General features: G+C 46.3%; 1 protein-coding gene across 1 annotated transcript in view; it reads right to left on the minus strand.

The window, feature by feature from the left end:
• The window catches only part of LOC115094371 (non-structural maintenance of chromosomes element 3 homolog), a 100790-nt gene extending 88232 nt beyond the window's left edge, over positions 1 to 12558 (minus strand). The window contains exon 1 of the mRNA XM_029607360.1: positions 12206 to 12558. Coding sequence (XP_029463220.1) covers positions 12206 to 12265 — 60 coding nt within the window. The 5' untranslated portion in view covers positions 12266 to 12558. The remainder of the gene's footprint in view (positions 1 to 12205) is intronic.
• Positions 12559 to 23214: the final 10656 nt, after the last annotated feature.

Here is a 23214-nt window from a genome sequence, read left to right on the forward strand (position 1 = left end):
AAAATGTATTTTGCAAGGGATGAGAGGTGTACTGGTCCTTTCATGTAAAATACAGGTGGGGGAACAGTTCAATGGTCCAGGCTGGGGGTATTGGGAAGTAGTTTTTTTTTGTTTTTTCAAACACAGGACACTACTGTCCACAGGGCTAATGAAATGAGTGATGACAGATTATGGCTAAAATGAATGTAATAATATTAAATACTGATGGCATCCATTTGTCTATAAAAAAAGAAGAAACCGCATGATACATTTAAAAAGACAGAAGACTCACAGCCTTCTTGCAGGAGACAAATGTCTGCTAAGGAAGATGCTACATTAAGAAGCAACTGGGGTGGGCCAATATACTTACTCTACATATTCTAGGTGTCAATATGAGATTGTTATATTGATCCATAAGCTACTTCCCTTTGTAACTGAGATGACATTCAAAGATAAAGACGACATTTTGTGATCTTATTGGAAACTTTGCCTAAGCACAAATACCTTCTTTATGCTCCTAATGTGTATGATCATTCTTTTCTCTTAAAATAAACTGCCAAGATAATACAGTTTCTGGAATATAAAGTAATCATGGGAGGGGTGGGATTTCAATATATCAGCGAATAATAGTAAGGACTGTAAACTGGCAAAAATATGGAAAGCACAGCATGGAAAGAGAGGGGTTAATTTGGTCATAGCAGAATTGAAGCATTTAGACAAGTGGCGAGTTTTACATCCTGGAGAAAGCAAGTTTGCTTACCATAAAAAGATGTTTTCATATATAGCAGGGTGAATTAGCCATGACATGTGGGGGTGATGTCATTTGGAGGCACCAAATGTCTCTTCTAGCTACTACAACTTTTAGTTCGTCTGAGCACGTGCAGGAGTTTCCATGCAGGCACTGCCTCATGATCCTCCACAGTCAATATTAGAGCTAATGCTAGCCAGGCAGTTAACTCTCCAGTGAGGCAGGTGGGTACCTGCAGGGTGATTTCTCCTGTTAACTACAGAAAACACTATTTGCGGTAAGCAAACTTGCTTTTTCCATCAATGAGCAGGCTGCATTAACCATGACAAGTGGGGAGCCCTAAGTTGAGGGTTGCAGCGGAACGTTTCTGAATAAATAAACCGATTTCCACATGGAGAGTAGACTACTACAAGAGTAGGTTATGCAAAACTGCCTGTCCAAGTTTACTGTCAGTCTTTGAGAGATTGTCAAGACAGTAATGGGAATAAACGTGTCAACTGATGACCAAGTTGCAGCTTTCCATATGTTTTCATGATGTACCTCTTGCTTATGAGCAACAGAAGAGGCCATTGCTCTCACATGAACCTGCCAAATTATATTAGTGCTGGATGCATGTCACTATCCAGTTGGACAGTGCACATTTGGCGACTGTCACACCAAGTCTTTTAGGATCATATGATACGAAGAGCTGCGAAGCTTGGCAATGTGGCAGAGTTCTTTTCTTTTAGTAAGCCATAGCTCTTTTGCAATCTAAACTTATAAAAGTTCTTCTTTCCTTCATGCATGTGTGGAAAGAAGGTAGGTAATACAATGGACTGATATGGAAAGCCAAGACAACTTTGGGAAGAAACTTTGGGTGAGTACAAAGTACCACTCTACTGTGAAAAAATTGCATAAGGCGGATAGTGAGAGAGCTTGGAGTTCACCGACTCTTCTGGCTGAGGTTACGGGTACAAGAAATACCACTTTCCATGTCAAGAACTTAAAAGAAGCTCTCTCTAATGGCTCAAAGGGCAGCTTCATCAATTAAGAAAGGGCATCATTCAAGTTTCAGGGAACCAGAGCTTTTTGTACTAGAGGTTTAACATGCCAAAAACCTTTCATAAATCTTGATTCCAGTGGGTTAGTAGAGATGAGTATATTGCCTACCATAACATGGTAAACCGCAACATCCCTCAGACATCTTACAAAGGATATAACAAGGCCCGAGTCGCAAAGGTGTAGCAAGTATGTTAGGAAATATTAGAGTTCACAAGAGAACGGTTCCAAGGCATTCTGTTGACACCATGTGGAATACTTTTCCCACTTAAAAAGCATAGTTTTTGCTAGTTGATGGTTTCCTTGCTGAAACCATTACATCTATGAGCTATGAGGATTAACCAAGCATGGCCCTATAGCAACTTTTGTACTGTTCTGGCAATCAGTGGTGTTGGTGAAAAAGCAAACATGAGACTTGTGCACCAATTGAGCAGGAAAGTGTCCTGAGTCAACCTGAGTTTGCTGGGTAGAACTGAGCAAAATGTGTCTAGCTTTCTGTTCTATTTTGATGCTCATAGGTCGAATGACAGTGGACTCCATAAGTCAAATCATTTGTCAGCTGCTAATTGTCGCAGAGACTACTCATGCAGACAGAAACTCAAAGTTAATCTGCCAACATGCTGGAGATTTATGGAAGATAAGTAGAGGCAGAGTTGCTTACCTGAAACAGTTATTCTCCAAGGACAGCAGGATGTTAGTCCTCACGCATGGGTGACATTATCAGATGGAGCCCGATGCGGAAAACTTATGCCTACGTTTCTAGAAACTTTGACTAGGCACACTGAACATGCCCTACACCACACGTCCACACAGAATCCCTTTTCTGTCTTGCAACAGGGTGGCGGGTGGGTTTTGAGGACTAACATCCTGCTGTCCTCGGAGAACACCTGTTACAAATAAGCAACTCTGCTTTCTCAGAGGACAAGCAGGATGGTAGTCCTCAAACATGGGTGAATCTCCAACAGAAAAGGAGACCAACAGACACCTAACCAGGTACCAACGGGTACAACACCAAAACACTGATATCTCCCCCCCCCCATGCCCCCAGCGTCAATCTCATTCACCCAGCATGCTAGAGATCTTGGGGTTACCCTAGACAAGCATGTGAATTTCAAAAAACACATCAATTCCACACTTAAAGAGTGCTTTTTCAAACTACACACCTTGAAAAAACTAAAACCCCTCCTTCATCTCTCCGATTTTCGTACAGTACTGCAGGCAACTATTTTCTTGAAAATAGACTATTGCAACTCCCTTCTCCTAGGTCTCCCCAAAAACACCATCCACCTACTCCAAATCCTTCAAAACGCTACCGCTCGCATCCTCACTAACACCCATAGAAATGAACACACATCACCTGTCCTCCAGGATCTACACTGGCTCCCCATAGGACACCGTATCCGATACAAAACCCTCTCCATCATCCACAAAGCCCTTCAGAATCCCGACATGAATTGGCTCAAAGGAACATTAACATTCCACACCTCCTCAAGACAGACCAGAAATCAATATCTGGCAACCTTACACACACCCTCTCTCAAAAATCTACAACCTTGCATCCACTAAAGCTCGATCACTGTCCACAGCCGGGCCTGCGCTGTGGAACTCTATGCCAGTTAGTCTACGTCAGGAACTCTGCCCAAAGAAATTTAAGCAGAAACTAAAGACCTGGCTATTTAAACAGGCATATAACATATCAGACCGAATCCCATTCAGACATCTCGCCCCTCTCTTGCCCACCCACCCTTGGTTCCTCTCATAATTCCGTTGATTTCTCCCCCTGCCCCTAGTTCTTCTAATGAATTGCGTTTACAAAGAGCTCTCTGTAAAATAGTTTAAAACATTGAAAAATAAGCTCATGTTCCCCTTTCTAAGCTTTGCTCGTGTTTTCTGCAATTGCATTCAGCTCATGTTACATCCAGTTCATATTACACGCATATATAAGGAGTTATATGTAAAGCATTCTTAAGCTAAGTTCTTGTTTCAATGTAAACCAATGTGATACTCTCAGTGTATGTTGGTATATAAAAAAAAAAAAAAAAAAAAAATCGCTAAATAAAAATAAAATATACACCACAGGTGTTCACAGCCTGAACCCAAACAACGGCCCAAGGTAGGGAGAGTTGGGTTCTACACCTCAAACAGATTCCAGAATACAGACTGGCCAAACCTACTGTTGCGTCAGCCATTCCTATCCAGACTATAATGGTATGCGAGAACTCCACATCACAGCCCTGCAGATGATCTCAACAGGAACTGCTTACAAGTGGGCCACCGATGCTGCCATGGCTCTGATAAAGAGCCTTGACATGACTCCCAAGATGCAGTCCTGCCTGGGCATAACAGAAGGAGATGTAATCTGCTAGCCAATTGGATACTGTCTGTTTGGCAGTGGCAACACCCAACCTATTCCTATCAAAAGAAATAAAAGCCAGGTGGACTGTCTATGGGCTTCTGTCCACTCCGGATAGAAGGTTAAGGCTTGCTTGCAGTCCAAACTGTGTAGTGCTTGTTTGCCTTGGTGCAAATGGGGCCTGGGAAAGAAAATTGGCAGGACGATTAACTGGTTAAAGTTGGAAATCCGTCACCACCTTAGGAGGAAACTTAGGGTGTGTAAGCAAGACCACTCTGTCACAATAGAACTTAGTATAAGGTGGATAAGTCACGAAGGCCTGGGGCTCATTGACTCTGTGCGCAGGAGTGACTGCCACCAAAAATATGACCTTCCAAGTCAGGTACTTCAGGTCAAAGATGCACAGCAGCTCAAAAGGAGCTTTCATCAGCTGAGCTAACACCACGGTGAGGTCCCAAGACTCAGCAGGAGGCTTTAGGGGAGGCTTCAATTGAAGCAGGCCCCACATGATACGTATAACTATAGGCTGTAAAGAGACGGGAGTACCATCTACACAGTGGTGGTACGCGCCAATCACACTAAGATCAACTCTAACGGAGTTGGTTTTTAAAACCAGACTCTGATAGGAGTAGAAGGTAGTCAAGCAGTTTCTGTGTGGGGCAGAACGGATCTAGGGCCTTCTGCTCACTTTCTAGTGGAAGGCTTTCTGGAAACCACTAGGACCCGAGACACATTCTTTGAAAGATCAAGCAGCTGCAAGGACTAACCTCTCAACATCAGGTTGTGAGCAACAGGACCTGTTGGGATGCCACAGCCTGCCTTAGTCTCATCTGATGAGATCTGGGGAAGTCCCCAGACTAATCGGTTTCCGAATGGACAACTCCCGCAGGAGTGGAACCAGACCTGTCTCATCCAATGAGGGGCTATGAGTATCATCCTTGTGAAGGTTCAAGAGCGTCTTCACCACAAAGGGAATCTGAGGATACTCATCTAATGATCTGAAGTCGGCAAAACAATGTGACAAGGCGATAGCTAAAGCCAAAAGAATGCTGGGCTGCATAGAGAGGAATATAGAGTAAGAAAAGGGAAGTGATAATCCCCTTGTACAGGTCCTTGGTGAGGCCTCACCTGGAGTAGTGTGTTCAGTTCTGGAGACCGTATCTCCGAAGGGACAGAGACAGGATGGAGGCGGTCCAGAGAAGGGCGACCAAAAAGGTGGAAGGTCTTCATAGAATGACTTATGAGGAGAGATTGAAGAATCTAAATATGTACACCCTGGAGGAAAGGAGGAGCAGGGGTGATATGATTAAAACTTTCAGATACTTGAAAAGTTTTAATGATCCAAAGACAATGACAAACCTTTTCCATTGCAAAAAAGTCAGCAGAACCAGGGGTTATGATTTAAAACTCCAGGGAGGAAGACTCAGAACCAATGTCAGGAAGTATTTCTTCACGGAGAGGGTGGTGGATGCCTGGAATGCCCTTCCGGAGGAAGTGGTGAAGACCAAAACTGTGAAGGATTTCAAAGGGGTGTGGGATAAACACTGTGGATCCATAAAGTCTAGAGGATATGAATGAAGAGAAGAGGCAAGGGGTGGCTTGCTTGCGGGAATGACGGCTACTACCTGGAGATGAATATCCTTATTCAATAAACATACACACATTTAATGCGACTCCAATATTGCTCTATGCTTCAATGGCAAGAGGAAATGTGGAAAAAAGGATTTGCATCCACAAAAAAGCAGGGGAGTAGCTGGCTTGTTACGGCGGTTACTACCCCAAATCAAATAAGCCTGATACTTCACTTTCAATGCACATCCAGCATAGCTCTCTGCTTCAACGGCAGAGAGAATGAAGAAAAGATGATTTATATCAGCATCAACCAACAAGGAATGAATTACATAGTCTGGGTAAACAAATAAGCATGGGTGTAGCTTGCTTGTTACGGTGGCTACTACCCCGAATCAATTAAGCATGATACTTGACTTGGAATAAGTATCCAGCGCAGCTCACTGCTTCAGCAACAGAGGGAATTAAGTAAAGAGGATTTTTATTCAGACAACCAACAATGGCTGAATTGCACATGCAGGGTAAACAAACGGGAGTAGCTTGCTTAATACGGCGGTTACTACCCCAAACCAATTAGCTAGATACTTCACTTAGATGCAGCTCCAGCACTGCTGTCTGCATCGATGGTGGGGTTGGAAGGGAATTGGAACCAAAATTGGAACCTTTACCTATATTTTTATTCACACCTTCAAAAAAAAAAGTAGCAGATTGGCGAGGCAAGAAATCACCAGGCTTGTTTCACTGATTGCAATAAAGTATATGCTTGTAAGACTGAAGGGAGAAAGTTTCACTGACACTGCCACATAACCCGAAGTGCCACCTGCAGTCAGTCCATACTTAAAAGTACCCAAGCCAAGATAACAATACGAACACCAATAACGAAATACCCCCAACGACCAGAGGAGAAATGAAAATGGTAAGAGGTAACCTTGCCCACACTAAAAACATGCAGGACTAACAAAACCTGTGTCCATCTTCAAATTAATTACAATAATAGATTGAGCGGACTCTCCAAACTTCCTTCGTCAACTGGGCGGGACTATGAACTGATCTGTGGTACTACAGGAACGAAAATTAGCAGGCAAGAACCAATTTTCTTTTCCCTGTACATACCCAGATCAGTCCAGACTCCTGGGATGTACCAAAGCTTCCCTAAACAGGGTGGGACCGTGAAAGTCCTGCTTGAAGTGCACTCTCAACAAAGCCCCTGGCCTCTATGGCCTGGACATCCAAACGATAATGCCTGGCGAAAGTGTGTAATGACTTTCAAGTGCCACCTTGCAAATCTCTTGCGGTGACACTCGACTCTCAGCCCAGGTGGTTACCTGGGAACAGGTAGAATGAGCCCTTAAGCCCTCCAGGACCAGACTACCCTGACAGATATACGCAGAGCCAATGGTTTCCTTCAATCACTGCACAATCGTGACTTTTGACGCCTTATGAAAAATGTTTTGCACCACTCCACAGCACAAAAAGGTGATCCAACAACCGGAAGCCATTTGTAACCTTAAGATACTGCAACAATGTGCACTAGACATCCAAAAGCCTCAACGCCTCCAAATTTGGGAAAGCTGGGAGCTCCACCAACTGACTTAAGTGGAGATGATGATACCACCTTTGGCAGAAAAGAAGGAACCATCCGCAAGGAATGTCCCTTGGCCAAGGCAGAACTAAGGCATCGACCCCTTCTGTTCCTCGTTCCCTTCTTCCACTGAAGAACTGTGAGGCCTTGGCATTTCGGTAAGTTGCCATTAGATCCATGTGTGGCCTGCCCCATCTGTGACCGATAAGCCGCATTGCTTCCTCTGACAGCTCCCATTCTCCGAGATCCAGCTGTTGCCAGCTGAGAAAATCTGCTTGTATATTGTCTGTGCTAGCGATGTGAGAGGCCGCTAAGTGTGCCAGATACTGCTCTGCCCAGCTGATTAATTCCTGGGCTTTCTTAGCCACGCCCGACTCCTGGTGCCACCCTGTCGGTTGATGTAAGCCACCACTGTCGCATTGTCTGACAAGATCCTTACTGGCTTGCCCTACAACTGAGGTAGTAACACCCACTGTGCCAATCACACCGCTCTCAACTCTAATCAATAAATGGACCACTATGCTTCATCCACCGACCACTGCCCCTGGTTGGACTGATCCCTGACACACCCAGAGAGACTGGCATTGGTGGTAACAATTATCCAGTCCGGAACCTCCAAGCCATCTCCCCACCTCAACAGGTCCCAACCAAGCCACCATGAGAGACTGGACCTTGTTAATTGCATAAGAGGTAGCGAAAGCTGTAACTGCTCAGACAGTGGGTCCCAGCGGGACAGCAGCGCCAACTGCAGAGGCTCCATATGAGCAAATGCCCAAGGAACCAACTCCAAGGTGGAAGCCATGGAACAGAGAACCTGCAAGTAATCCCAGATCCTGGGCACCTGCATCTCCAACAATCCGTGAACTTGCGCCTGCAATTTTGACTTCGCCCGAATCAGCCAGTTGTCCAGATATGGGTGAACCAAGACTCCTTTCCCTGCGGAGGGCTGCAGCCATCACCTTGGTGAAAGTCCTGAGAACCATCGCCAGACCAAACGGAAGGGCGCAAAACTGAAAATTCCTTCCCAGGTCCATGAATCTTAGATATCTTTGATAATCGAGCCGTATTCCTATATGCAAGTACGCCTCTGTTAAATCCAGGGAAGCTAGAACGCCCCCTTGCGCACCGTTGCTATTACACAACAAAAGGTCTCCATCCGAAAACGAGAAAACTTGAGAGCCATGTTTACCCTCTTAAAGTCCAAAAATGGATGGAATATTCCCTCCTTTTTGGAAATGACAAAACAAATAGAATAGCGGCCTAGCCCCTGTTCCTCTAGGGGGACAGGAACAATGGCCCTCAGCATCTGAAGGTGACTGACAGTTTGCTGCACCACCAGCCTTTTTTCCTCATAAGCTCATGGGGAGACCATAAGTTTCTTAACTGATGAGCAAATTCTAAAGTGTAACCTTGTCTTATCACGCTTCAAACCCACTGGTCCAATGTGATCTTGGTCCGCTCCTCGTAAAAAAGTCAACCAACCTCCTATAGCTAGAACCAAGGAACGCAACGGCCTCGCATTGGGCAGATTTGGTTCCACCACCTCCCTGGCTAGAGCCATCTCTGTTCAGCCTTTGACCATGAAAGGAATGGTTCCAGGATGCTTGCCTTCCCCAGGACTGTCTCTGGACGCCACTTGCAGCCCTATTAGGACGAAAGCGTTTATTTCCTCTAAAACGAGAGCACGAAGGAAAAGACTCTTTTCCTTTCGATTTATCCTCAGGCAACTTATGACCCTTATTTTCCCCCAGTTATTTTAATCGACTCATCCAAGTCCTGACCAAAGAGCAGCTTTCCATTAAATGGTAACACTCCCAACTCAGACTTGGATGACACATCAACTGACCAGTTCCTCAACCAAGGGAGTCTCCTCCTGGCTGATACAGCCGACATCATCATTCTGGAAGAAGTCCTAATGAGGTCATATAATGCATCAGCTCCATAGGCAATCACAGCCTCCAGCCATTCCGCCTCTAAGTCAGACATGGACTTTTCTGCCTACAACTGCTGCACCCAACTCAGACCAGCCCTCAGCATAAAACTGCTGCACACTGCGGCACGTACGCCAAGGGCAGACACCTAAAAAATCTTCTTGAGGTGAACTCCAAGCTTCCTATCCTGAAGGTCCTTTAGCGCAGCAGCACCTGCCATCGGAATTGTCATTTTCTTCATGACAAATGAAACCGAGGCATCCACCTTTGGGACCTTCAAGAGCTCAAGTGTGTCCTCAGGCAAAGGATATAATTTACCCATCGCTCTACTAACCTTTAAACCAGTCTCTGGAGTATCCCACTCCCTAAAAACCAACTTTTTGACTAACTTATGGAAAGGAAAAGCTTTCACCAGACCCCATAGGCTATCCATGACCGGGACTACCTCTTCCTGATCCGACTCCTCTCACGGAACCTTTATTCCTAATTCCTCCAAAACCTGGGGAATCAGGGGACTCAACTCTTCTCTGTGAAACAGCCGAACCACCTTTGGATCATCCCCTTCCACAGCTGAGGTGCTCCCCAGTCCTCCTTCTGGGTCCCGGTTCACCAGAGCCTGATCTGTGTCCTGGGGATCCTGAGCAAGCAGATCTTCATCCTCTGAAACCTCAGAGAAGTTATCCGCCTCACTCATCAGTGTGGGCTTCTGTAGGACTTGCCAAACCCTCGCAGCCCCAGCAGCTCAAGAGGAACCTACTGACACTCCATGCTTGGCCCTGCACTGCCCTGCAAACTTTCTGGCCATATAAGCCCTGTGAAGCAACAGGACAAAGTCCAAAGAAAAAGTAGAGGAATCGTACAAAGCCTCCCCCAGGAGGTCCTCTTCCCCTCAACCCCTGAGCCTCCTGGCAGTCCCCGGGGTTCCTTTCAACTGGGGACAGCAGAGAAGGAAAATCCCCCTCTCCGGCCCACGAAGGTGGACAAAATAGCTGCTGACCTGACCAGGAAGGAGTTCCCTGCCTCCAACTCTCCAGCGAGTCTCCCAGACTTGCGCTGCCTCCCCGATGCCACCACAACAGTTCCCGAGCTGCCCTCACCTCCAGAGTTATGCATCTAATTAGTTTTAAATATGGACCTCTATATTTTTAGTCTGAAACAATATCCTAATCTATTTAAGACAGATTCTTTAGATAACTTATTTGGAATACGCAATGGTTCTAATGAAAAATCACCTGGCAAGACCCACTTCATAAGCTGTGTCCAACTGAAATGGAATAGAGACATGTAGTCTGTAGAGGATTTCATGTATTTGTTTAATGGAATACAGTGAATATGAGTTTATTGTAAGCTTCAGGAAATGCAATTTAAGATCTTGCATAGGAGTTATTGACACATCAACAGCTTTTCAAATTACTATTACATTATTAACATTTGTGTGAAATGAAACATCAAGGGAATCCTGACTCAATTTCATGTTGTCTGTTAAATTATTTTATTTTTCAAATGATATATTAGATATAGAGCAAGTAACTACTATTAAACCACCATTTCAAGGTAAAATATTATTGCTAAAGTAACCTGCATAGCAAGCAAATTTATCTAAATGTTTTCAACAATCTGCTCAAATATCGCTCCATAGTAAGACCGCACCTTGAATACTGTGTACAATTCTGGTTGCCGCATCTTAAATAGCAAATTTTTTTTGGCCAAACTCTGCATTTTTAAATTTTAGACTAAAGACACGGCATTACTTGTTATGCATTAGTATCAATAAATGGTGATCTGGATGCTTATGCGAAAGAAATCTGCTAAGGATTATCACCAAGTTTAGAAAATCTTTCATGCTATTGTGCCTGCACAAATTAAAGAAATGCTAAATCAAGTACAATAATCCTCAAAATTGGAATTTTTTTTGTTCCATTGTATGAAAGGGTGTACTGTCTTGTGTATATATTAACTACAGTGACAGTTATATAAGATGTGACATAGCATTTTCATAACATTAAGAACATAAGAAATTGCCATACTGGGTCAGACCAACAGTTTCCAACAGTTGTCAATCCAGGCCACAAGTACTTGGCAAGTACCCAACAACTAAGTCTATTCCATGCTACTGAAGCTAGTAATAGCAGTGGCTATTTTCAGAGTCAACTTGATTATTGGCAGGTAATGGGCTTCTCCCCCAAGAACTTATCCAAACCTATTTTAAACTCAGCTACATTAACCACATCCTCTGGCAACAAATTCCAGTTTAATTGTGCATTGAGTAAAAAAGAACTTTCTCCGATTAGTTTTAAATGTGCCCCATGCTAACTTCATGGAGTGCCCCCTAGTCTTTCTATTATCTGAAAGAGTAAATAACCGATTCACATCTACCCGTTCTAGACCTCTCATGATTTTAAACACCTCTATCATATCCCCCCTCAGCCATCTCTTCTCCAAGCTGAAAAGTCCTAACCTCTTTAGTCTTTCCTCATAGGGGAGCTGTTCCATCCCCTTTATCATTTTTGTTTCCCTTCACTGTACCTTCTCCATCGCAACTATATCTTTCTTGAGATGCGGCGACCAGAATTGTACACAGTATTCAAGGTGCGGTCTCACCATGGAGCGATACAGAGGAATTACGACATTTTCCGTTTTATTCACCATTCCCTTCCTAATGATTCCTAACATTGTTTACTTTATACATAAGGTACAGGCCATTTGACTTTGCAGCTATACACTTCCTGTGCTGCATCATTTAAATAAACACACAAAACTAATACACAAAATAAAAGGAGTCATCTACAACTACAAGAGAAAACACCAAGGTTGTTGTACTTCAAAATACTATTATACTACTAAAGAAACATACACAAAATGTTGTTGGCCAGGAGTATCACCCCCTCCTTACCCCAGCATTACAAAAACTAAAGAACCCCGGTGCAGTCCCCTGGATCGAGGAATCTCCACGGGACAGGGCGGATAAGGAGAGCAGCCCCTATTTCTATCTCTCTCCTGCCTACCTGGGAGGCTCCGTGCTGTACGCCAGGCCCGGCCCGGCTCCGCTTGCGCTGCTGTGACATTATCTTCAGCGACAGCAGCTATAAGAGTACGGAGAGGAGCCCCAGGGGAGCGGGTATTATTACAAGAATGGAGAAGAGACTCAAACAGAAAGCAGCGGGGGAATCGTCCCTCACCCACCAGCCCCTACTCTTGTGGTACGTTTTGCTTCCGCACCCGTGTGAAACCGAATACAAAGAAGGGGGCGGCAGGCACTTCTGCGAGCAACGCACCCCGCTCAATATTAACAACCAGCAGGACCCGCACGAGACGCGACGCGACGCCCCGCCCTCCTCTCCCGCTTCCTCTTCGGCGTTGACGTCACCCGTCTCACTGCCGGCGGGAAGCTGCTACTGGTGTTTTGTACGATCATTTCAGTGTTGCCAACCTCGCTTATTTACCGCGAGATTGGGCTTCTTTTTGTAGTCATTCGCGGGTTTTTTTTTCCGATTCGCGGGTTGCTTTTAATTGGGCTATTTTTTCTGCCAGTCGCGTTTTTTTGGGCTTGTTGGGCGGGACTTGTGCTCTGAATCATGTTACAGTGATTGGCTGCTGCTGCTGCTGCGATGAAGCCTGTCCATAGCAGGCGCACCCTATCCCTATATTGCAGCAGTAAGCCAATCAGAGCACAGCTGCAAGCCTTGTTGATGCACAGGACACATTTTGTGGGCAGACCCAGGCAGCACACGTGGGCGGAACGGGAAGACCAGCAGAACAGCATTGGAGCGCAACAGCAAAGGAATCCAGAGTGTGCAGCTACAGCCAGGTATCAGGAGGGAAGGACTTAGTATGTTGGGAGGGGGAAATGAGAGTGTGGGGGGCCAGAGATGTGCTTGGAGGGGGCTGGGGAGAGGGGAATGAGTATGTGAGTGCCAGAGATGTGCTTAGAGGGGGGGAATCAGTGTGTGTGGGGCCAGAGATGTGCTTGGTGGGGGGTGGGGAATGAGTATGTGAGGGCCAGAGATGTGCTCAGAGGGGTTAGGGAGGGGGGAATCAGTGTGTGTGTGGGGCCAGATATGTGCTTGGAGGGGGGAATGAGTATGTGAGGGCCAGAGATGTGCTCAGAGGGGGGGAATCAGTGTGTGTGGGGCCAGATATGTGCTCGGAGGGGTTAGGGAGGGGGGAATGAGTATGTGGGAGCCAGAGATGTGCTTGGAGGGGTTAAGGAGTGGGGAATGTGAGTCTGGAGGCCAGAGATGTGCTCGGAGGGGTTAGGGAGGGGAGAATGTGAGTCTGGAGGCCAGAGATGTGCTCGGAGGGGTTAGGGAGGGGAGAATGAGAGTGTGGGGCCAGAGATGTGCTTGGAGGGGGGTGGGGAGAGGGGAATGAGAGTGTGGGTGCCAGAGATGTGCTTGGAGGGGGGGTGGGGAGAGGGGAATGAGTATGTGAGTGCCAGAGATGTGGTCAGAGGGGGAATCAGTGTGTGCGGGGCCAGAGATGTGCTCGGAGGGGGGAATGAGAGTGTGAGGGCCAGAGATGTGCCCGGAGGGGGGGAATCAGTGTGTGCGGGGCCAGAGATGTGCTTGGAGGGGTTAGGGAGGGGAGAATGAGAGTGTGAGGGCCAGAGATGTGCTCGGAGGGGGGTGGGGGAGAGGGAAATGAGTATGCGAGGGTGTTAAATGCTATAAAAAATAAAAAGTTTCAATCTCACGTGTTTTGGGCTTTTTTTGGGCTTGTTTTTTTGGAAAAAAGTGCTTGTTCTTTCATGAAAACCTGGCAACACCGATTGCGATATAGCTGGGAGCAGTAGAACCCCCCACTAAACTAAATAGGAAGAATTTAGGGTCTGATGAACGGGAGACAGAAAGTGTGTGCTACTGGGCTAAAATGGGAAAATGGTAGCCAATTACAGAAGGAGAGAGTTTTGCAGGTATTAACATATCCTAACGAAAGCCAAACTAAACAAGTTCTGGTTTGGACAGCGATGGAATAAGGGTAACGATACAGCTTCAAAGGCAAGGAGAGGGAGGCATGGCATGGGACATTCTTTTCTTTTTTTCTTATTGCACATAGGGAAATGTTATAAGTAATCTAAAAAGAAATAAAAAAGTAGATCATCTCTTACTTGAATGCAATGAGGTAAAAGCAGGACTGGTTCAGGTTAGTGCCCTGACCACAGAACTACATCTTTTCCATTTATAAAAGCTCCCGCACTGGCCTGAAATTAAATTATTTTATTCTGCAGCAAAACCTGCAGTCTGGAGTGAAAAAAAAAAAAAAAGGACATAGGAAAATTGCTTCTACAGATGTTAAGTCCCTAGAGGACTATGGCCTTGGTACAATAGGGCAAGCAGGGGCCCTTATTTTTGTCTCTGCCCACTGTCTATAGGGAGATTGAAAGTCAGTGGTCTGACTCCCTCCTTGTCTCCACATGGCTCTCACATGCTTTGCTCTGAGCAAATAGACTACATCAGGAAAGTAGCTATAAATCTTTTACTTTACCTTTGTTGGTGTTCAGAGTTGGGAAGTACTGTTCCTTATTTAAAAAATAAATAAAAGGAAAGTCGGAGGCAGCCCTCTGGCGTGAGTCGGCTGCTGCTTTAGCTTGGGGGAGGGCCAGAGTTTGGCTGAAATTCACCATGGGCTGGGTGTCTAACTTTAGGTGGGGGGGGCCACTTTGGCCCAGATGCACTTGCAGAATTCATGGCGGCTAAGCGTGGGACACGCTGGCATTCAGGTGCAGGAACTAAAACGCGGCTGAACACAGTAGGTGAAGTCTGCTCTAGCCTGAGGAGGGCATCCTTGGAGGGAAGAAGTCCCAGTTGTCCGACTTGGGTAGGTCTGTACCCTCCTGCAACGAGGCAACTGTAGCCATTTTGGAGTCAGTTCCCACGGTGCAGGAAAGGGTCCTGCTTCTCCTTTCTCTCAAGCTGTCCCAGACATCGAGAGTGCTTAAGAAGCAGAGGGAGCTGAGGAGTCCTCATAGTATGATTCTGCAGAGGCTTTTTCTTCAGAGTTTGTACTTATGTTTTTAATTTAAATTTTATTAAATTTTGCATATGCTGTAAATTCAATGTGAAACTGTTATACAAGACAAGTGTATAATAAAAGATTATCATAACAATCAAAAGTATCATTTCTTAATGATCATATACAAGTCTGCACCATTTAGTCCCCTCCCCATTCCCTTATCCCTCCCCAAAAGTGTGTCCTGTTGTCTTCCATCCCATGATACTTTCACCATTATCTCTCTTCACAATCCAGTGTTGCTGCACATTGATACAGTTCCAGATTTAAGAGTCAACTGTCTCCACTTTATATGCTAATATAGACATGTTAGTACATACTGGGTAACTGTTCCAAACATTTCACCACCCCCCCAAGTAAGAGACTTATCTCTCATGCATCCCCTTGAAGCTATTGGAAAAGCATAATGAGAATGTGGAGCTAACTGTGTTACTTAGCCTTTTACAGATTCCATTTATTTATTTATTTAACATTTTTCTATACCGGCATTCGTAGGACACATCATGTTGGTTCACAATTAACTGAGAAAGTCATTGCCAAAGTCATTGCCAAACCTGGAGCTGAGAGGCCACCTTCTGTTTCACCACTGTCAAAAATCTAAGCAGCAGTAGTTTGGTCGCCACATCATGCAAGTCCAGCACTCCCGTGGATTTCCAATGCTGAGCAATAGCTATACGAGCTGCTAGCAAGATAAACATACATAACTGTTGTTGAGATTTATCTAACCCATCTATGGGAGCATTTAATAAAGGTGATATGGGCTCCAACGGTTGGGAAACCTGGAAAAGTTGGTGCATCCACTGCATAATAGTTTGCGAAAAGGGTAGTATCTTTATGCATTCCCACCAAATATGAAAAAAGGAACCACTGGTGCCACACACTGTGGTGAGACCATGGGATATATCTTATGTAGTTTTTCAGGGTCTAGATGCCACCTGTATAGCATTTTGTAACTATTTTCCTGTAGTCATGCTGATATAGAGCATTTACTTGCTCTTTTAAATATGTCCCACAATTTGGCAGAAATCAGCCACCCCCCCCCCCCCCCCGATCCATTTTCCACTTCAAAATATAATAAAAAGATGCGTTACCAGTTGTATTGAGCATGTGATAGATTTTTGAGACTCCTTTGGGGAGTGTATCAGCAGTAAGGCACATAGTCTCAGAGGGATCTGGACCCTCTCAGTTTCAGTGTAGTACTGACTTCTTTAATAAAATGCCTAAGTTGATCATAGGTTATTTGGGCCAGTGACATCATGTCACCTCCTTGAAACAAATGCCCTATAATGTTAACACCCACCATTTGCCATTCCTGAAAGGCCTCCACTTGATAACAGATGGCAAACTCTGTATTGTGATTATAAAGATGTTTGGTAGTAAAAGGAGTGGCTCCCAACCCCCTTTCCTTTCCACTTATCTCAGACCTTTAACGTGGTTTTTAAAGACCAGTGTAGGCAAGTTGTATGTTGCCAAGTTGGTCATAGATGCCAAGGAAGTGCTCCAATAGATATATTACCTATCATAAGTTGATCAGTAGTCACCCATTGTACACCCTTGCCAGGTCTACTATGCTTGCAATTGAGATGCTACTCAGTAGGCTTAGAGATCAGGCACTCCCAACCCTCCCTGCATCTTAGCTTAATATAAAATGCATCTGGCCACCTTTGGCAGCCAGCGACACCAGATAAAATAAAACATTTTCTTTAGTGTTCTACACAGGGCTGTTGACAGAGTATGGGTAAAGTGATAAACAAATATAAATACCAGGGCAACATATTCATTTTGACGATTGCTATGCATCCCAACCATGTAAATGGGCCCTTACGCCATTTGTCTAAATTTTTATCGATGGCTCTCTCAGCAGGAGTATAGAATTGAGATTGTAAAGTTCATCTAGGTTAGCATGAAGATTAATTCCCAAATATTTTAGCGACATTTTGGCCCACCGGAAGGGGAACTTCCGAGTTATGGTCTGAACGTCACTGTGAGACAGGTTTACAGATTTTTCCAGGTTGACCTTGACCCCCATTACATTGCTAAAGCTTGTTAATTCTGACTCTACACCTGTTAAGGAATGGCTAGGATCTGCTAAAGTAAACATGACATAGTCTGCAAATAGTGACAATTTGAAGCTATGGTCACCTAGTTGAATCTCCAGTATGGAAGAGGATGTCCGAATCTTTGTTGCAAAGGGCTCCAAAATAAGGCTAATAATAATAGGGAAAGCAGGCAACCCTGTCAGATGCCTCTACCAATCGCAACCCTGTCCCCATAACCTCCATTCACCGTAACCATGGTTTGTGATACTGGTGGGTAATCCATTGTAAAAAAAAAAAGGCCAAAATTCATTTTGACCAATGTTTGGGGAAAAAAATGCCCATGGACCATGTCAAATGTCTTCTCTGCAGCTACAGAGTGCGGCAGCTATCTTCTCTCTCTTTGCCCACCATATCAAATCCAAAATTTTCCTCACACTGGCGGCTGCCATTCGCTGGGGTACAAAACGCACCTGCTCTGAATGTACTAGGAAAGGTAATTATCTGTTTAGCCATAGCACAAATAGTCTAGCCAAAAGCTTTAAATCTTGATTGATTAAGGATATCAGCCTATATGACCCACATAAAGTGGGATCTCGACCTGGCTTGGGTACCACGGTGATGCCAGCTGTATTGATAGGGTAAAAAAGAACCACTTTCTCAAATATGGTTAAATAAGTCCATTAAGTATATAGCCAAAATCTCCAGGAACGCTTTATAGTACTCCCCGGAGAGTCCATCTAAACCGGGTGGATTTGCCATTTTTGAGAGAGATGCAATCGCCAAACTTACTTCCCCAGCTGAAACGGGATAATCTAAGGCCTCCTGTTCTGAGAATAACAAAGGGAGCTCGATAGTAGTTAAATATTCCTTAATGTCTGATTCCTGAATTGTAGTGGTTGAGCTGTATAATGAGGCATAAAAATCCATAAAGCATTTTCTAATATCTGTAGGATCCATAGTGATCTTGCCACTAGAATCTTTTATTTTTGTGACTATATGCTGGGATATGCGCATCTTTAGTTGGCGTGCCAGCAATTTAGCTGCCTTATTGCTTCCCTCAAAATACTTTTGTTTAATCATTTCCAATTGGAAAGCAATTTGATTATCTAGTGAACTCAATTTAAACCTGGCCTCAGTTAGCTTTTTATAAACCTTTACAGACTGGGACAGAAAGTGCTGTTTGGAGAGATAGCAAAATTTCTTATCTTGTAATAGGTGTTATACTGAAGGAGTTCGATTCCATGAACCCCTGAGACGCCTCTCGTCTCTTCATGCCTGCAGTGAAACGCACAGCCATCTTGATTTACTAACATTTGCAACGCAAACGGAACCTAATACGTAGTGACGTATTCACGCACTAACATTTAGTGAAACGTAACTCCATTTTGGAATCATAATTTGTATTGTATTAATACGAACGCCACCGCAAATGTCTAACCCGTCAATTAAATGACGAAACAATAGTCTGATCATAAGCTACACCTACTAGAGACCACGCTAGCTATTGCTTGTTCAGCAGTTTGTAAATTGTTTGTTCAGCAAAAACCAGAACGCATGTGTGAAAGATAAGAACTGTAAAGTGTATAAAGGTTTGCTCCTAAGGGGGCATGGCATGCAGTTGTACTGAGCCTTTGTCTTAGCTGCATCTTGCTGGCAATAAAAGTCTATCTTTACGGATCAGTTGTCTGGGCCTCCTTACTGACTAAAAAGAGACGGTTACAATACCAGGACAGCAGGATGTAGTCCTCACATATGGGTGACATCATTGATGGAGCCCTATTGCGGAAAACTTTCTGTCAAAGTTTCTAGAAACATTTGACTGGCACTGTGAGGCCACTGAGCATGCCCAGCATGCCATGGTATTCTCTGCCACAGGGGTCTCCCTTCAGTCTCGGATGTAGCAATAAGCTTTAGCAAAAAATAAAATAAAACATATTGGACCCAACTCCGCAGGGTGGCGGGTGGGTTTGGTGAGGACTACATCCTGCTGTCCTGGGATAACACCTATTACAAGGTAAGCAATGTTGAGATTACTTACCTGATAATCTCCTTTTCCTTAGTGTATGCAGATGGACTCAAAACAAGTGGGTATAGTGTGCTCGTGCTAGCAGTTGGAGACTGATCTGACGTCAGCACGGGTACATATACCCCCGCAGGAAGTGCAGCAATTCAGTAATCTTCCTTGCAAAAGCTGTAGCTGACCGATCGATTAAATGAACAGGATTACCCTGACTGATTTATAGTAGCTGGAGACCGCCAGTGCTCTCAACCAGAAGGCGTCGACACCTGGCAGGGTGGATGTCCTATTATAAGAAAAACATGGCTTACCGTGAGTTGGTGAATCCCCATGTATACCGGCAGCCGGGCGGGATGCTGAGTCCATCTGCATACACTAAGGAAAAGGAGATTATCAGGTAAGTAATCTCAACATTTCCTAGCGTGTAGCAGATGGACTCAAAAAAAGTGGGATGTACAAAAGCTACTCCCGGACTGGGCGGGAGGCTGCCCGAGGTCCGTTCAGGATTGCCCTCGCAAATGCTGTGTCCTCCCGGGCCTGGACGTCCAGACGATAGAACCTGGAGAAGGTATGGAGGGAGGACCACGTCGCCGCTTTACATATCTCTGCAGGCGACAGCATCCTAGTTTCTGCCCAAGAGGCTGCTTGCGCTCTGGTAGAGTGAGCCTTGACCTGTAGAGGCGGTGGTTTCCCTGCTTCTACGTAGGCTGCCTTGATAACTTCTTTGATCCAGCGGGCGATGGTTGCCCGTGAGGCCGCTTCCCCTTGCTTCTTCCCGCTGTGAAGGACAAACAGGTGGTCCGTCTTTCGTACTGCTTCTGACATTTCCAGGTATCTAGACAGTAGCCTGCCGATGTCGAGATGGCGTAGTATTCGACCTTCTTTCGATTTCTGCAAACCGTCGTGGTAGGCAAGGATATGGTTTGGTTGAGGTGGAAGTGTGAGACCACTTTGGGCAAGAAGGAAGGAACCGTGCGAAGATGGATAGCCTCTGGAGTGATTCTGAGAAACGGATCACGGCAGGACAGCGCCTGTAGCTCTGAGATGCGGCGTGCCGAGCATACAGCCAGCAGGAATACCATCTTCAAGGTTAACAAACGGAGGGACAGGCCTCGAAGGGGTCTGAAGGCGTGTCCCGCTAGAAATTCCAAAACTAGGTTGAGGTTCCACAGGGGCACTGGCCACTTCAGTGGCGGGCGAATGTGTTTGACTCCTTTCAGGAAACGTGAAACGTCTGGGTGTGTGGCAATGCTGTTGCCGTCACTCCTGGGGCCGTAGCAGGATAGTGCTGCTACCTGAACCTTGATGGAACTGAGGGACAGACCCTTCAGAAGTCCATCTTGCAGGAAATCCAGAATGATGGGGATTTTAGCGGCATGCGGATTGGTGCTGCGAGTTTCGCACCAGGCTTCAAATACTCTCCAGATCCTTATATAAGTTAGTGATGTGGAGAACTTGCGTGCTCGGAGGAGTGTATCTATTACCGGCCCCGAGTATCCCCTTTTCTTCAGTCTAGCCCTCTCAATGGCCAGACCGTAAGAGAGAATTGAGCTGGATTCTCGTGGAGGATGGGACCTCGTCGCAGCAGGTCCCTGTGAAGGGGCAGGGTTGAGGATCCCCTGCCAGTAGCCTTCTCATGTCTGCATACCATGATCTTCTTGGCCAGTCCGGGGCGACCAGAAGAACTAGGCCTCTGTGCCGCTGAATCTTGTGTATAATGGCACCCAGCAGGGGCCATGGGGGAAAGGCATATAGCAGGATCCCCGGAGGCCATGGCTGCACCAGGGCGTCGATCCTGTGGGATAGAGGATCTCGTCTGCGACTGAAGTATCTGGGTACTTGAGCGTTGGACCTGTCTGCTAGTAGGTCCATGCCCGGGGTCCCCCACTGATCCACAATCATCTGGAAGGCCGTGGATTACAGCTGCCATTCCCCCGGGTTTAGGCTTTCTCTGCTGAGGAAGTCTGCCGTGGTGTTGTCCTTCCCGGCGATGTGGACAGCGGAGATGTCCTGGAGATTTGCTTTAGCCCAAGCCATCAGGGGGGCAATTTCTAAGGATACCTGTCGGCTTCTGGTTCCGCCCTGTCAGTTGATATATGCCACCGTGGTGGCATTGTCCGACATCACTCTGACTGCTTTGTTTCGAAGTCTGTGGGCAAATCGCAAGCAGGCTAACCGGACTGCCCGTGCCTCTAGCTGGTTGATGTTCCACCCCGACTCTTCTCTGTTCCACCGCCCTTGGGTGGTTAGCTCTTCGCAGTGTGCTCCCCAGCCGCTCAGGCTGGCATCTGTAGTGAGCAGGGTCCAGGTTGGGGAGGACATCTTTGCCCCCCGGCTCATGTGGCCGGGCTGCAGCACCACCGTAACTGATTCCGTACTCTGGTCGGTAGAGGTAGATGCGCGGTGTAGTTCTGCAATCATGGGCTCCACAGAGATAGGAGGGCGCGTTGTAACGGTCTCATATGAGCCCGTGCCCATGGTACCACTTCCAGAGTGGAGGCCATTAGGCCGAGGACCTGCAGGTAATCCCAAGCTGTGGGCCTGGTGGTGCTCAGCAGATGCTGTAAACGATTCCAGAGTTTTGATCTCCTCTTGGAGGTCAGGCTGACCTTGTCTTCCTGGGTGTCAAATCGGACTCCTAGGTATTCCAGCGACTGCGAAGGCTGTAGAGAGCTCTTGTTTGTGTTGACTACCCATCCTAGGCTTTCCAGAAGAGATATAACTCTGTTGGTTGCCCGGTGGCTCTCCTCCGGTGACTTTGCCCTGATCAGCCAATCGTCTAGGTAGGGATGGACGAGAATTCCTTCCTTCCTGAGTGACGCCGCCACCACTACTATTACCTTGGTAAAGGTCCGCGGCACTGTAGCTAACCCGAAGGGTAAAGCCCGGAACTGAAAGTGCTGTTTCAGGACTTTGAAGCGTAAGTAGCGCTGGTGATCCCGATGGATTGGGATATGCAAGTAAGCCTCTGACAGATCCAGGGATGTGAGATACTCCCCTGGCTGAATTGCACTTCGGACTGACCGCACAGTTTCCATGCGAAATCCAGGGACCCTTAAGTGCCGGTTGACTGACTTGAGGTCCAGGACGGGTCTGAAGGTGCCCCCCTTCTTGGGTACAATGAAATAAATGGAGGAATGCCCAGAATTTATCTCCCATGCAGGCACTGGGATTATGGCTTTTAGGGTCAGGAGCCTCCCCAAGGTGGCTTCCAGTGCCACCCTCTTGAGGGGTGGACAAGGAGATTCCACAAATTTGTCCGGAGGGAGACGAAGGAAGTCCAGGTAATACCCTTCTCGGATGATGGCGAGGACCCACTGGTCCGACGTAATCTCGGCCCATCTGCGGTAGAATAGGGTTAGCCTGCCCCCTATGACTTCTTCCCCCAGATGGGTCGGCTGATTCTCATTGTGGGGTGCGGCCGGGACCCGAACCCGAGCCGGTTCCCCTCTTGTTGTGCCTGGTCCGAAAGGACTGGTTCCTGGTCTGAGAACGAGGCGCTTGGTAGTGAGTCCTGTAGGGGTTGAAGCGTTGAGAGCTTCTCCCTCTGGATGGCCTAGGAACAGGGCGCTGGTTCCTCCTTGACTTGTCTTCTGGTAGACGGGGTAATGGAGAGGCGCCCCATTTGTTAGCCAGTTTCTCAAGGTCACTGCCGAACAGGAGGGATCCCTTAAAGGGCATTCTTGTAAGGCGCGTCTTGGAAGAGTCAGCCGACCAATTTCGTAGCCAGAGCTGTCTCCTGGCTGCCACTGAGGACGACACTCCCTTGGCTGCTGTGCGGACTAGGTCGGAGGCAGCGTCAGTGAGGAATGAGAGAGCTGATTCCATTTCTTCTCCCGGGGTGTTGTTCCTGGCTTGTGATAAACAGGAACGCGTCACCACGGTGCAGCAGGTCGCTATTCGTAGGGACATGGCTGCCACCTCAAAGGCTTGTTTCAGAATGGCGTCC

This window comes from Rhinatrema bivittatum, chromosome 1 (genome assembly GCF_901001135.1).
Source record: "Rhinatrema bivittatum chromosome 1, aRhiBiv1.1, whole genome shotgun sequence".
Lineage (NCBI taxonomy): Eukaryota > Metazoa > Chordata > Amphibia > Gymnophiona > Rhinatrematidae > Rhinatrema > Rhinatrema bivittatum.